Source organism: Dromiciops gliroides, chromosome 4, assembly GCF_019393635.1.
Source record: "Dromiciops gliroides isolate mDroGli1 chromosome 4, mDroGli1.pri, whole genome shotgun sequence".
NCBI lineage: Eukaryota > Metazoa > Chordata > Mammalia > Microbiotheria > Microbiotheriidae > Dromiciops > Dromiciops gliroides.
The window spans coordinates 390,846,293-390,861,763 of record NC_057864.1 but is presented as its reverse complement, the minus strand read 5'-3'; the positions used below and the strand labels follow the sequence as shown (position 1 = coordinate 390,861,763).

Here is a 15,471-nt window from a genome sequence, read left to right as displayed (position 1 = left end):
TCAATTTCAATAAAAGCCTATGCATAATTGGTAGATGGGGCTGAAAAATGAGTACCATGTCAGTCAGCACAACAATTAATGTACATCTTCCTTTGGAATTGATATGCCTTTTTGAAGTGTCTTTTTCAGCTATGATATCTATGAAAACAAAGCACTGTGATAAGCAAAAATTAGAACCAGACCTTGGAATTGTGGCATCAGAAAATTTTAAACCACAATTTTCAAAAATAATAAAAGTAAAAAGCATTTTTGTATGACAAAATAAAAATTATTTGAAAATATTATTTTCTTTATTTCATCTTTTAATTTTTGTATTTGTTTGGTAATATACATGATATATTAATATAGTGGCACATGCATGCAATTTATAAATGAATATATGTATACGTATACATATATTTGGGGTACTGTTGATTTTTTTTTTGCTAAAACATTGCATGGCTAGTTAGTCAATAAATTATAAATTATAAATTTCTAACTATGTGATGGTCCCTGGTCTAAGATCTGGGGATACAAATATGAAAAAGAAAGAACTTGTTGCTGTTAAGGAGCTTACAGTTTAATGGGTGAAGATAACACACAAAATGAAGCCTAGAGGGAGGAAGGGAAAGTAGGCATCCATGGCAGTGTCACAACGGAGATGTCCACAGGAACCACATGGGAAATGGAGAGGTGTCTGGCCCAGACCCCTTTCTGAAATGGAGGTTTTGGAGTTTATTTTGCCACCCTCCAATCAGAGGAGTAGAGGTAATGGATGAGTTGTGAATGCCAAGGCTGATTCAATCTTGCAGGATGATGATATTTCTAAAATGATGAGAGAGTACTGGTGTACACAATTTGTTTAGTATTAAATAATGTCTTGCATTATTAGTTTTCTTTTAATATATATGTACATCTTTTATCTCTTCAATGAGACTACCTGTTCCTTAACCACAAAGCCCATTTCTTTTTTTATATGTACAATCATGTTAGACATGTTTATACATTAGTAATGTTGTAAAAGAAGAATCAGAACAAAAGGGAAAAACCACAAGAAAGAAAAAACAAAACCACCACCACCAACAAATAAAGTGAAAATAGTGTGCTTTGGTTCGCATTCAGATTCCATAGTTCTTTTCCCGGATGTGGAGAGCATTTTCCATCAGGAGTCTTTTGGAATTGTCTTGGATCATTGCACTGCTGAGAAGAGCTAAATCTATCATAGTCAATTACTGCACAATGATGTTGTTGCTGTGTACAATGTTCTGGTTCTGCTCACCTCACTCAGTATCAGTCTACTTTCCAGGTTTTTCTGAAATCAGCCTGTTCATCATTTCTTATAGTGCAATAGCAAGTATTCCATTACATTCATATACCACAACTTGATCAGACATTCCACAATTGTTGGGCATCTTCTCAATGTCCAATTCTTTGCCACCACAAAAGAAGCTGCTACAAATATTTTTGTACATGTGGGTCCTTTTCCCTTTTTTATGATCGCTTGGGATACAGAACTAGTAGTGGTATTGCTGGGTCAAAGGGTATGTACAATTTTATAGCCCTTTGGACATAGTTCCAAACTGATCTCCAGAATGGTTGGATCAGCTCACAACTCCACCAACAATGCATTAGTGTTTCAATTTTCCCACATTTTCTCCAACATTTATCATTTCCATTTTTGTCATATTAGCCAATCTGACAGGTATGAGGTGGTATCTCAGAGTACTTTTAATTTTCATTTCTCTAATCAGTATTGAGTGAGAACATTTTTTTTCATATGGCTGTAGATAGCTTTAATTTCTTCATCTGAAAACTGCCTGTTCATATCCTTTGATCATTTTTCAATCGGGGAATGACTTGTATTCTTATAAATCAGATTCAGTTCCCTATATATTTGAGAAACAAGGCCTTTATCAGAAACACTGGCTGTAAAAAATGTTTCTCAGCTTTCTGCTTTCCTTCTAATCTTGGTTGCATTGGTTTTGTTTGTGCAAACCCTTTTTAATTTAATGAAATCAAAATTATCCATTTTGCATTTCATAATGTTCTCTATTTCTTGTTTGGTCATAAATTCTTCCACTCTCCATAGATCTGATATGTAAACTATTCCTTCCTCTCCTAATTTCCCTATGGCATCACCCTATATGTCTAAATCATGTACTCATTGTGACCTTATTTTGGTATACAGTGTAAGATGTTGGTCTGTGCCTAGTTTCTGCCATACTATCTTCCAGTTTCTCCAGCAGCTTTCGTCAAATAGTGAGTTCTTATCCCAGAAGTTGGAGTCTTTGGGTTTATCAAACAGTAGATTACTAGTCATTTACTACTGTGTCTTATATGCCTAACCTATTCCACTGATCCACCACTCTGTTTCTTAGCCAGTACCAAAGAGTTTTGATGATTGCTGCTGGATAATATAGTTTTAGATCTGGTATGACTAGGCCACTTTCTTTTGCATTTTTCCCATTAATTCCCTTGATATTCTTGAACTTTTGTTCTTCCAGATTAATTTTATTATTACTTAAAAAAATTTGGTAGTTTGATTGGTATGGCATTGAATGAATAAATTAATTTAGGTAGAATTGTAATTTTTATTATATTAGCTTGGCCTACTCATGAGCAATCAATATTTTTCCAATTGCTTAGATCTGATTTTGTTTCTGTGAAAAATGCTTTGTAATTGTGTTTATATAGTTGCTGGGTTTATCTTGACAGATAAACTCCCAAATATTAAATGGAATTTCTCTCGCTATCTCCTTCTGATGGGCTTTGTTGGTCATATATAGAAATGCTGATGATTTATGTGGGTTTATTTTATATTCTTCAACATTGCTAAAGTTGTTATTTGTTTCAATTAGTTTTTTAGTTGATTCTCTAAGGATACCATCATATCATCTGCAAAGAGTGATAGTTTTGTTTCCTGCTTGCTTATTCTAATCCTTTCAATTTCTTTTTCTTTTCTTATTGCTAAAGCTAACATTTCTAATACACTATTAGATAATACTAGTGATAATGCACATGCTTGTTTCACCTCCAATCTTACTGGGAATGCTTCTAGCTTATCCTCATTACATATAATGCTTGCTGATGGCTTTAGATAGATATTGCTTATCATTTTAAGGACACTTCCATTTATTCCCACACCCTCTGATATTCTTAAATAGCAATGGGTGCTGTATTTTGTCAAAAACTTTCTCTGCATCTATCGAAATAATATGATTTTGGTAAGTTTTGTTATTGATGTGGTCAATTATACTGAGAGTTTTCTTTTTTTTTTTTTTTTTTAGTGAGGCAATTGGGGTTAAGTGACTCACCCAGGGTCACACAGCTAGTAAGTGTTAAGTGTCTGAGGCCAGATTTGAACTCAGGTACTCCTGACTCCAGGGCCGGTGCTCTATCCACTGAGCCATCTAGCTGCCCCAAGAGTTTTCTTAACATTGAACCAGCCCTGCATTCCTGGTATAAATCCCAGGTGATCATCATGTATTATCCTGGTGATAAATTGCTATAATCTTGCAAAGCCCATTTTTTTATAATTATTTTATTCACTTATCAGAGTGTCTTCCACATAGTAAGTATTCAAGAAATAACTATAGACCGATTCACTATTTCTTAATCATTTACCCTGGGTATAATTGAATATGCTTTTGCATTCAAGCTAGCATCTATGTTTTTGTATTCACTAGTACTTTCTAATACTTATTACCCATTTCATTCTCTGTTTTATATTTCTCTACTTAATATCACCAACTCTTTTCTAGCTCTTTTGTAAACAACGAGAGCAACTGGATTATTGGGTCCAACAGATTTAATAGAAGGTCAGAGGGAAGAGATAAAGATGATGAAAAAATAAAATAGTTATTCCAGTTTAGTGGCACAGTGGATAGAGTGCTATGCTTAGAGTCAGGAAGACTGCTTTCAAATCTCACCTCAGACACTTACTAGCTGTGTGACCTTGGGCAAGTCATTGAACCTCTGTTTGCCTCAGTTTCCTCATATGTCAAATGGGGATAGTAATAACACCTACCTATTGTGGATCAAATGACATAATGATTGTAAAGTGCTTAGCACAATGCCTGGCAGAGTATATCCTATATCGAATTTAGCTATCACCAGTGTCATTGTCGTCATCATCTTCATCATCATTATAGTCAATAACAATTCATATTCATATAGCACTTGGTAGTCTGCAAAAATTTTTCCTTTTTTTTTTTGCAGGGCAATGAGGGTCAAGTGACTTGCCCAGGGTCACACAGCTAATAAGTGTTAAGTGTATTAGGATGGATTTGAACTCAGGTTCTCCTGAAATCCAGAGCCAGCGCTCTATCCACTTCATCACCTAGCTGCCCCCCACCAAAGAATTTTCCTTACAACAATCCTGTGAGTTAAATGGGGAAAACATTCCCATTCCATAGCTGAGGAAACTGAGGCTTTGAGAGGTTAGTGAATTGCTCGTGGTCACAGAACTAATATGTTCCTGAGGTGGGATTTGAACCCAGGTTGGAAGCTGAGGGCCAGTTTTCCATTCCTACCACTTCCCCCAAATCCTCTTGTTTTCTTTTTCCCTCAGGCACAAGACATTTTATTGCTAAACACAAAATACCAACAAGGAATCCAGGGAAGGAATGTCATCAGTATAAAGCAGTAATGGTGGAAGATGGGAGGGGATACTCTTTAATGGGTCAGTCTAGATGGAAGGATAAAGAAGAATCTTGAAAGGGACTGAGAATTCTCACCTATATTTCACATATCCATGGACCAGGTACATAGAGATACACATTAAGGCTAAAAGGAAGAGAAAAAGGAGAAGCAATGGGGATAGGGGAAAAAATAGAGTGAGTTAAGGGAGCACCAGAAGCAAGAGGAGAGAGGAAGAATTGGGGGTCATATCTTAAGCTTCAAGGATAGGAGTGAGGACTTGTTTGCTACCCATTAGATGAATAACCTAGGGAGGTGTGGAATTTGTAGACTCTGATAAGCCCATCCCACCCAACCATAGTGTCTCTTCTGATGCTATGAAACTGAACACACTGGAGAGAATGTCCCCATCACTATATTCTAACCCCCAAGGCTGGAGAAACCCTAATTTTAGCATCAACTCATCTCTGCCTCTTGCCCATCAATTTATAGCTAAGCAGTCAGAAAGAGATAATAGTCTATTTTAGTTGTTATTTGTCCTTCGCTTTTTTTCTTTTTCTTTTTTTGTGTGTGAGGCAATTGGGGTTAAGAGACTTGCCCAGGGTCACACAGCCAGTAAGTGTTAAGTGTCTGGGCTGGATTTGAACTCAGGTACTCCTGACTCCGGGGCCAGTGCTCTATCCACTGTGCCATCTAGCTGCCCCTGTCCTTCACTTTTGAAAAAAAGACCAATGACATAATGATTTTGGGGTGAGATCATGGATGATGGGTGATGTCTTCACTTGTGTATGAACTGATTTTAAGTGAGGCAGTCACACAAAGACCATCAGCCTCATTCTCTCTTCCAGAGTCATCTAAATCTAGTAATAGGACAAAAATCAAGACTATTGATGATAACCTGGGATGCAGTGAATGACCTTGATGTCTTTGGTATCTGACCAAGCTCTAAGCTCTCGACCTCTCAAGCATCTGCCCTACTACTCATCCTGCTTTGATTGCCCATGAGTTCAGAAGTTTCTTTGTTGTATGGATGAACTGAATCAGTACTAGAAACAGTCTCTGCCCTACAGAACCGTAGTGTATACCTGTGAAACCTGGACAGTCTACCAGTGGCCTGCCAGAAAATGGAACTGCTTCTATTTGAATGGTCTTAGGAAGACAACTACAGAAATATATTATTTCAAAATTTTAAAACTGTGATAAAGGGAAAACTCAGGTCACAGATTATGCTTCCTTCTCAAGATAGTAACAATATTACAGTTTTCCTGGCTTCAGGGTTGGAATAATTTTTCCTTCACCCTGCCAATCAATAATTCTTTTCTCTTCTTTTTTTAGTGGAACTAAAGGGGTGGGGGTAGGGAGTTGAACACATTCCCCAGTGTGTGTATGTGTGTGTGTATATGAGTGTTTGTTCATGTGTGTATATGCAATAAAAATGCTTCCTCTTATACAGTAACCAAATCATCAAGCTGTCCCTGGTCCATTGATGCAAATGTTAAAACAAAAATTATTCCATGGCCTTGAGGAGTTCAGCACTTCACTGTGAATGAGATCCTGAAAAGGAGCCACTCCCATTTAAATCTGAAATTGGCTCCATTATAACACTTCCCTTCTCCACCCTCCTAACTGGGTCATTTGGCACCTGAACTTGGAGCATCTGCAAGGGATTCATGTCCCATGGGAATATAAAATGTAATGAGCTATAAACAGAACCAAATTCCCCTTGAATTTCCTAGCTACATTAGCTCAGACCAGGAAAGCTGCTTTCTGGGAAAGGGGAGGGACAAGGATGGGGAAAGACTGCATCTACTATTGTCTGGGAATTATAGACACTTGATGATGCCAAAGTGTACTAAAATATGCAAGAAACTATTACAAGCAGATTCTTACTGGTGGAGAACAGGCTGTATAATTTTATTTGTCCTATGCCTCACCTCTCAAAACGTGGTACAGGCAGACAAGGCAATGGCCCCAAATTAATTTTGTTTTTTGAATGAATAAACTGTAGCCTATTTGGATGAGAAGTCATCATCTGAAGAATTCTCAATTTGGAAAATCATTTTTTCTGGTTTTAAAGGACCTAAGGAACAAAGAAATTTTGCTGTGACCTTTTTTGAAAAAGAACCTAGGGAGAAAACTTGAACACTTTTAATAAGAGGAATTTTTTTCCTCTAAGTAAAAGGAAAGCTTCTTAACAAAGTAGTACTATCCAAAAGAGCAATGGACTGCCCCAGGAATTTCTTCTCCCTGGAAGTCTTTGAGCCCAGATGGCCTCTTGTCAGGTATGTTTATAGATGTGATTCTACTTCAGTCAGCTTACACATTAGATTAGATGCCCTTCATAGTGTCTTCCAACTCAACTTTTTGTGACATGTGAAAGAAATTTAAGTACTAAAAGGTAGTGCATAGGAGTAGTCCTTATTATCTGGGCCTTTATTGTTGCCCTTCTTGCTCAAAGAGGACCAAAATGATATGATGTTATGGCCAATGTACAGTGTTTCTAGTTGTGACTGATAACTCCACTATGAGCTCTGAAGGCTATACCACAGATCAGGCACAAATGGTTCATTTGACTATTTGGGAGAGAGATGTCTCTTGTGAGGACCAATTTATAATTGGGGAATGTTAGCTAAGCGGCTCGCCACAATACTGGGGCAAGGAAGGAGACCAGCAGCCTCCCTCAAAACAGAACAGGATTTATTTTAACAAGAACGAACTTAAAAAAAAAAAACAACACAAACAGTAGGATCAAGGGAAAGGAAATAAAATGTGGAAAGGGAAATTAGACAACCTGAAAAAATACCACCACCCAGGAATCAGCTAAGAATACACTGCAGCCTCTTCCAGAGCCTTCCAGTTTCCAGCTAGAATGCCGGAAAGAAAAAAAACAACTTCCTTTCACCCTGCACACTCCACACAGCCCCCAGCCAATTGGATGGCCACTCTGACAGTCACATGACTGTCCTCACTAGGCTTCCAATCATTATAATTTTGCCAGGTTCATGTAGGCATTGGGGAGTAGTAATGATGTGAGGTGCCAGCACCATGGCAAGGGCTACAACCAGTGGGTTATGCGGTTTGCGAAGCCCCAGGCCAGTGCACTCTAAGGCATAAAAACCTCAAATAACAATTAATTCTTTACACTCTATGCACATCTCAGATTTCTTTTGAGCTAGTGCAATTGTGCTTTGCTCATAGAGCAGAGTGTCTTCTTTAATGTAGGCACACCATACTGGATGATCCTGTGCCAGTGTCTATCATGTCTCAGAATCGATACCAAAGTTCTTCAGAGAGACCTTGAGAGTGTACTTGTATCATTTCTTCTGATCACCATGTGAATGCTTTTCTTCTGTGAGTTCTCCATAAAATAGTCTTTTAGGTAAGTGTATGTTTGGCATTCGAACCATATGGCCAGCCCATCAGAGTTGTGTTCTCTGCAGTAGAGTCTGAATGCTTGACAGTTCAACTCAAGAAAGGACCTCAGTGTCTGGTACCTTATCATTCCTGGTGATTTTCAGAATCTTCCTAAGACAATTCAAATAGAATCTGGTAGACTGTTCATGTTTCACAGGTATATGACCATGAAGTCAGCACAATGGCTCTGTAGATTTTCAGTTTGGTAGGCAGCTTACTACCTCTTCTCTCCCACATATTTGTCCTGAGTCTTCCAAATGCTGAGTTAGTTCTGGCAATTGTGTATCAACCTCATCATCTATGTGAAACAAGTCTGTGCTTGCTCCCATGCTTTTTAGCAGGTTTTGAGCAATGTTGTCAGCCTTTAATGAGTATGAAAACAGCCTGAAGGTCAACTACAATACTGATGGTAATCTATCTAACTTGAAAAGGCTACAAGCCAAGACTAAAGTATAGGGAGAGTTGATGCAAGACTTTTTGTTTATAGATGATTATGCACTCAGTAAAGCCACTGAGGCTAAGATGCAACAAAGTATGGATCAATTTTCTACCGCTTGTGCTAATTTTGGCCTAACAATTAACACCAAGAAAACAGAGGCTCTCCAACAGCCAGCATTGTATCATCCATACATGGAACTATCAGTTACAGCAAATGAAGAAAAGTTTTAAGGCTGTGAATAAGCTCATTTACCTTGACAGTATATTTTCCAGGGATGCCTACATAGATGATAAGGTTGATATACTGAGATCTTATTACATATACATCTAAGGAAGGGATGTTGTACAAGACATTTGCGATTTATTCCCCTTTGATTCCCAGAATAGGGGAAAATAAGTAGATTCCTTTGTTTCCCCCCACCCCCATAAGTCAATTTTCTGGACATTTAGGGATTTACCACAGACTTGGAATTCTAGGCTGTTTTGCTCATTATTGCACGAGAAGCAACTATATTCATACATACATGCGCATATACACATGTACATACATATATAAGTATATGTAGAATATGTACACACACTAAAGTTTGCCTGTTTCAATTAAGGCTACTACATATATGTGATCATGTGTATGTAAATATGTACTTATACATACTCACATATTAATCATATTCCATCATCTTTGACAGAAGAATTCATGAAATGTTACTTCAAATAAGTTGGCTAAAGTGTCCAGAGAGAAAAAAAAAATCAGCATTCCTTTTGACTGGCTTAATTATGAGATTTCAAGTCTTGCCTTTGTTTTGACTGATATATGTGGGACTACAAGTGGTGATATATGAAGACCCATAGTTTTGTCTTATACCAGGTGTCACGAAAGTCTCAATGTAGTTGCACTAATAGTTTAAAACTACACCAAAACTTTTGGGACACTTTCCATCTATTAAAATAATTGACATAAGAAATATGAATCAACATGTCACAATGGCCATGGAGGATAGTATTCACAGCCCTATTCTGTGTGTAACCCCCCCAAAAAGTCCGACATTTTCTGGGAAACGTTATCATGAAGATATTTGAGCACTTGAAAAGTCTTCATTTGAATTAGATAAATAAGATTTAAAACCAAGGAAATGAGACTACCAATGTAAAATAACACAGACAAAAAACCCTTCCACTCATGCTGAAAGAACAAAACAATTTTCTTGAAAACGATGACCAGAACTAGAGATTAAATGAAATAAATTATTCAAAATGAGACAGCATGCAAAATTATGTAACCACATGGATACCTCACCATAATGTGTCATTAATTTTACTCATTAATTCCTGATTCAGATTCATTTTAGTTCTGTCCCATTGTCAAAAAAAGGTCTTTATAACACAATTAAGGAATGTCATTTTTTTCCTGGCAACAAAACTAAATATTATTCTTATTTGTGAATACAAAGAATAACATCCCATAGAGCACTTTCTTTACTTCAGTGATGTACTAGTTATCTTTCTATGGGAATAACAATATCATGTAACCCAAAAGTTTGTTGTACAGAGTAAATGAGTATACAAAGCGCTTTATAAATGTTAGCTATTTTTATTATTTATAATCCTATGATTAGAGTTCACTGCATGTGTCTTAAATCTTGACTTTACTATAAGCACCATAAGGGCCAAAACCCAGGCCTCCTTGTTGTGAGTCTCTCAAAAAATGTTCTGCACACAGGGAGGGATTAATAAATGTTTACTGATTTGGAATGAATTTGCTCTATCTTCTCTAGTTCATGGAACCATACTGACGTTCACTTTTCAGCAAGGGTGAAAAATAGCCCTGGAATAAATCATACAATCTTCAAAGATACAGAAAAATACAACCATTTCACAGAGTATCAGTAAACTGTGAAAGTGAAGGGGACACAACTCTGGTTTCCCAAGGGATCAAAAGCTATAGGCAAACAAATATCCAGCTCTGATCCTGTCTAGGTGGCTCAGGGTCACACAGCTAGTTAAGTGTCAAGTGTCTTGAATTCAGTTCCTCTTGAATCCAGGGTTGGTGCATTATCCATTGTGCCACCTAGCTGCCACAAATTAAATACTTTTAACACTTGCATATTACTAAGAGACTATAAAAGTATAATCCTTCAATTTACTTTTTGTGTCTACTATTTGTTTTTCCTTTCTTGTTCCCTACACACTGAAATCTTGTTTCACTTCATATATCATCACCACTATCATATCACCATAATAATACATAATGTTTTTTAAATACCACAGAATATTAAACTACAAAGGAACCCAAGTATATTATGATACAATTCCAAGGCTCCCTGGTCCTCTTTTTTTCTTCTCCCTAGTCTCTCACTGGATAAGGGCAGTGTGACATAATGAAAAGATAGATGGTTTTAAAAAGCTAAGAAGACCTGACTTCAAGGTCTTTCTCTGACATTTACAGGTTCTATGGCTCTGGAGAAGGCATTTAACCTCTCAGGACTGTGGGAAACTCTCCAACACCCTAAGTCATCTGCATTGTTCAAGGCAGCTTCCAGGAGCTCCCCCAGTGGAATCACAGGTTCAGTTGCTCTCTCTATACCTCCATCCTCTTAGTCATTTCATCAGCTCCCTTGCTGTAGATGACTCTTCCATCCATATATCCTCTCTCCTGAGCTCTGCTCTTGCATCACTAACTACCCATGAGATAATTTTTGTAAATATTTCAAACTCAAAACAGAACTCATTCTCCTTCTCATGAAACCCATCTCATTCTATTTTTCCTATATCTGTATATAGGAGAAATAGAAGGAATCTTATAGATACCCAAGTTCTCAACCTCAGTGTCATCTGAAATTCTTTATTTCTTCTCTCCCCTTATATAACAAATCAGATGCCAATTGATTTGTAACTCCACAGCATTTCTTGCCACTGTTCCATTTATCCCTACTCATACCACCATCACCATAGCTCCAGTCATCATAATCTCTCACCTAGACTATTGCAATAGCATCCCGATTGGTCTCTTTGCCTTCATTCACCCTCCCTAGAATCCATTCTTCACAAAAGGTGTCAGATTAATATTCCTAAAGCTCATGTCTAACCAAGTCATTTTCTTATTCAGACTCCTCTTTGACTGTTCTGAATGTGCCCCTCCCCCATCTCCCCCTTCGTGTTCTCGAACTCGGATAATAAATGCCCATTTCTAAAAGAAAAAAGAAGCAGCAGCTCCTCTGACTCTCCATTCATCATAAAACAGACACTCTTCTTCTAGCATGTAAAGCCCTTAGTAATTTGGCACCAGTCATATTTCCAGCCACTTGCTATTCCCTTCCAACTTGGTTCTATTTCCCATCTTAATGCCTATTGCACCTTTGTCCCCCTAGACTGGAAGGTACATCCTTATCTCTACCTCTTAGAATCTGTAGCTTCAAGGTTTCACTCAAGTTCTAATTCCTCCTACACAAGACCTTTTTAAAAGTCCTCTGAATTGTTAGGTCTCTCTAGGGTCCCCAGTTTTCCTGTGTGAGCATGTTTGATCACCAGTCCTTGCAGTATAGTTGGCAATTAATAAATGCTTACTGCAGTCAGGAACATGATGTTGGACTATTTGTACACAAGGGATTTTGCCCAATATTGAGGAGTTATAGTACAGAAATACTTTGCAATCAGATTTAATTATTTTAATTAACTAATGAAATATGTTTCAAATACCTTTGGACTCAGACTTATAATAGGTACTGTAAGGGATACCAAAAAATATTTGAGAAAAATCCATAAAACTCATAACTTTGTGTCTGTATATTTTTTCTATGGGAGGATCATTCTGTGGCCCTATAGTCAGATCATCTCTCTAGGATTGCAGGATAAAAGAGGTTTGATGGAGAATAAATATTCTACTTGGGAAACTCTATAAGTACTTACCCAGATTCAAGTTTTCAAAGAATGGTAATCCTCTGAAAAGTGAAGGATTACAGCCGGTCAGTTTTCATGTGTTATATCCTTTAAGAAATTAGGCCACATAGATCTTAGAGAAACTAATAATCTGGTTGTTTTCATGTTGTCCATACTTCAGTATTAACTTACCTGTTGAAACGGTAGATATCTTGTATGTTTCCAAAAAGGGCAGATCTTTCTTCAGCCCCCAGAGAAAGCTTGGATTGGTCTTTGATACAATCGAGATAATCCTGTGAAATCAACAAGAGGGATACCTTAAAAATTCCTGTCCTTTTCAGTATCAGTAATGTAGTTATCTTTAATTATGTAAGATGAATCCTTCATATCAGTTTCGAGTTATCATTTCAGTAATGCATGTAGTAATTCTACTGTGAGAAAAATCATTACCTTCTGAAGCTATTGAGCAGCCAGGTGCCACAGTAGATAGATCTCTGGGCCTAGAGTCACGAAGACCTATCTGAGTTCAAATCTGGCCTCAGATCAGATTTTATTAGCTGTGTGATTCTAAGCAAGTTACTTAACCTTTGTCTACCTCAGTTTCTTCAACTGTAAAAAGGAGATAATAAAAGAATCTATCTCCCAACAATTGACATTAAGATGAAATGGGGTAATATTTATAAAGCCCTTAAAACAGTGCATCATTATCATAGTTATCATTTATGTAGTGCCTACTATGTGCCAGTGAGCAGCTAGCAGCCCAGTGGACAGAGCACGGACCCAAAGTTGGGAGACCCGAGTTCAAATCTCACCTCAGAAACTTTCTGGCTTTGTGACCTTGGGAAAGTCATTTAACCTCAATTGCCTTAAACATCTGGGGCCATCTCCAGTCATACAGATATATGTCTTACCACTGGACCCAGTTGGCCCTGGAGGAGAGAGGGAAGTTGATGACCTTGCATAGCTCTCCTCACTTAAATCCAATTCAGTGGAAGTCATGACATCACCCTGATGTCATGGTCCTTTTTGAGAATGAAAGACAAACAACAACAAACACTATGTGCCAATAACTGTGCTGTTTTGCTGTTCAATCATTTCAGTTACAGACAATTCTTTATGACCCCATTTGGGGTTCTCCTGACAAAGATACTGGAGTGGTTTGCCATTTCTTTCTCCACCTCATTTTACAGAGGAGGAACTGGGATCCTTTTCCTTCCTTTCTATACCACATTTTTCTCTAACTCCTAATCCTGTTCCCTCCTATGTCTCTGCTTTTTATTTTTCTCTGTTTTCTTTAGACTTTTTATTCTTTGTTTTCCTCCTATTTCCATTCACCCAGGGAGCATTTAGTCTCCTGGAAGAGTCAAAGGGAAAATAAGGGATAAAATTGGATAGTGAGTAACATGGAGACAAAACGATGCATATTTATATAGCTGCCTGCAGAAAACCGTATTCAGACTTCACTCACCTTGCGATTGTGTGATGGCCACAATTAACCTACAAAGTCAACGCTTTTCCGTAATAAAATATTATTTCTTTAAATGATTGTTGAGAGAAAAACTTAATGGTATTTCCTCAATGTAATTTTGGAAGAGTTAAAAATCAATTTGCTTTGAAATTAATCTTCAATAAACAAAAATCATCAACAACCCTTCACTCAAACATTAATTTATAAATCAACATGTTTTGTTAAGTGATATAACTAAGCACGATATACTTTAGCTGTTAGTTTTGGTTATAAGTATATAACATTTAATGGAACGTGAGTCAGTCAACTTAAAAGATTGTTTTTCTCTGATATAATAAAAGTTTCTATACAAAACCTGGATTTCCATAGGGGTTTTGATTCATAGTGGGTTGAATTTTATCTTTCTGAACTTAGAGACTATCTGAGCTGCTGAGTTAGAGTAAATCTGTTCCCCCAAGACCAAGACTTATGTTTGAGAGTATTAGTCAAAAGAGCTCATAATGAAATGTCCCCCCAGTAATGTTTGCAAAAGAACTCTGCAGGAGGCAGGAAAAAAATAAAGGAAAAAGTGAAAACAGCTGAAATAACGTAAAATGAAAAATAAATAAAACCCCCTACCCTGAGCTGAACAATGTAGTATGGCATTCAACCAAGGGCAACATAACATTCCATGGCCCCTCACTTTGAGGAAGTAACCCCATGAAATGTCAACTAGAGCATGAAAATCTTTACACCATAACTGCATTCCAAAGTCTGATAGCAAACACAATAGTATTCTGATGCTCTATTTAAAAGGAAATTGAAACTTAAGTACATCACACAATTGTTTCTTATACCCTTCTATAATCAAAACTCATCTCAATTTCTGATAAACTCAAATAAGAGTAGCTTTTCTCAGCTTCTTTGCCAAAAAGAACACCTGCTTGAAAATCATGGGGATGTGGGGCAATCCTAACCAGAGACTTCAATGATAACCAAAGTGTGTGCACATTCTCATTCTCTCTCTCTCTCAAGGAAAGTTCTTCTTTCTCACCATCCCAAAGCAACCTTGAGGAACCCACATGGTTACTGAGCAATGTTTCCATAATGAATAATGAGAACATGAGAACAAGGTCCTGGAGCTTCTCAACCTTCTGACATTTTGTTTGTATCTCAGGACCCACCCGAAGGAAGTCAACAGCCTCAGGAGTTTGTGAAAGCAAGAGTGTAAATTGCTACAAACTCCAGGGTCAAGGAGCCCAGAGAGAAGGACCTCCTCTGACTTGCCTTTGGGTTTGTATTTCTTTAAGTAGTGGACATTAATTTCCAAAGCAGAATTAAATTGAACTCAAAAGCAAAGACTAGGTAAAGGGGGTTGGAGGTGGGCAAGAGTGGAGCCTCAGATTGAAAGAGAAAACTCTGTACAAGAGATAGTAGAATGACTATGTTTGCCCTCATATTTCTGGGAAGAACCATGGACAAATTCATGAATTAGTTTCCTGTCCTGTAAAAGGTGTCATCATCTGAAGACTTTCACTCTAAGTGTTAACAATCACAAATATTGTCTGATGCTGGCCCATCTATGAAATTGTAACAAAGTTCCAAATACCTTCTTTTACTGAATGGTGAATTGGTATGAGGTAGAAAATTTGAGCTTAATCAAATGATTAAAATAAGAG

At 37.3% G+C, this 15,471-nt stretch overlaps 1 protein-coding gene across 2 annotated transcripts in view; it reads right to left on the bottom strand.

Moving 5' to 3' along the window:
- PLEKHG1 (pleckstrin homology and RhoGEF domain containing G1) overlaps positions 1–15,471 on the bottom strand; it is a 287,649-nt gene that overhangs the window by 53,403 nt on the left and 218,775 nt on the right. For both annotated transcript variants that reach the window (XM_044003412.1, XM_044003411.1), the window contains one exon: positions 12,538–12,638. In XM_044003412.1, coding sequence (XP_043859347.1) covers positions 12,538–12,638 — 101 coding nt within the window. The remainder of the gene's footprint in view (positions 1–12,537; positions 12,639–15,471) is intronic.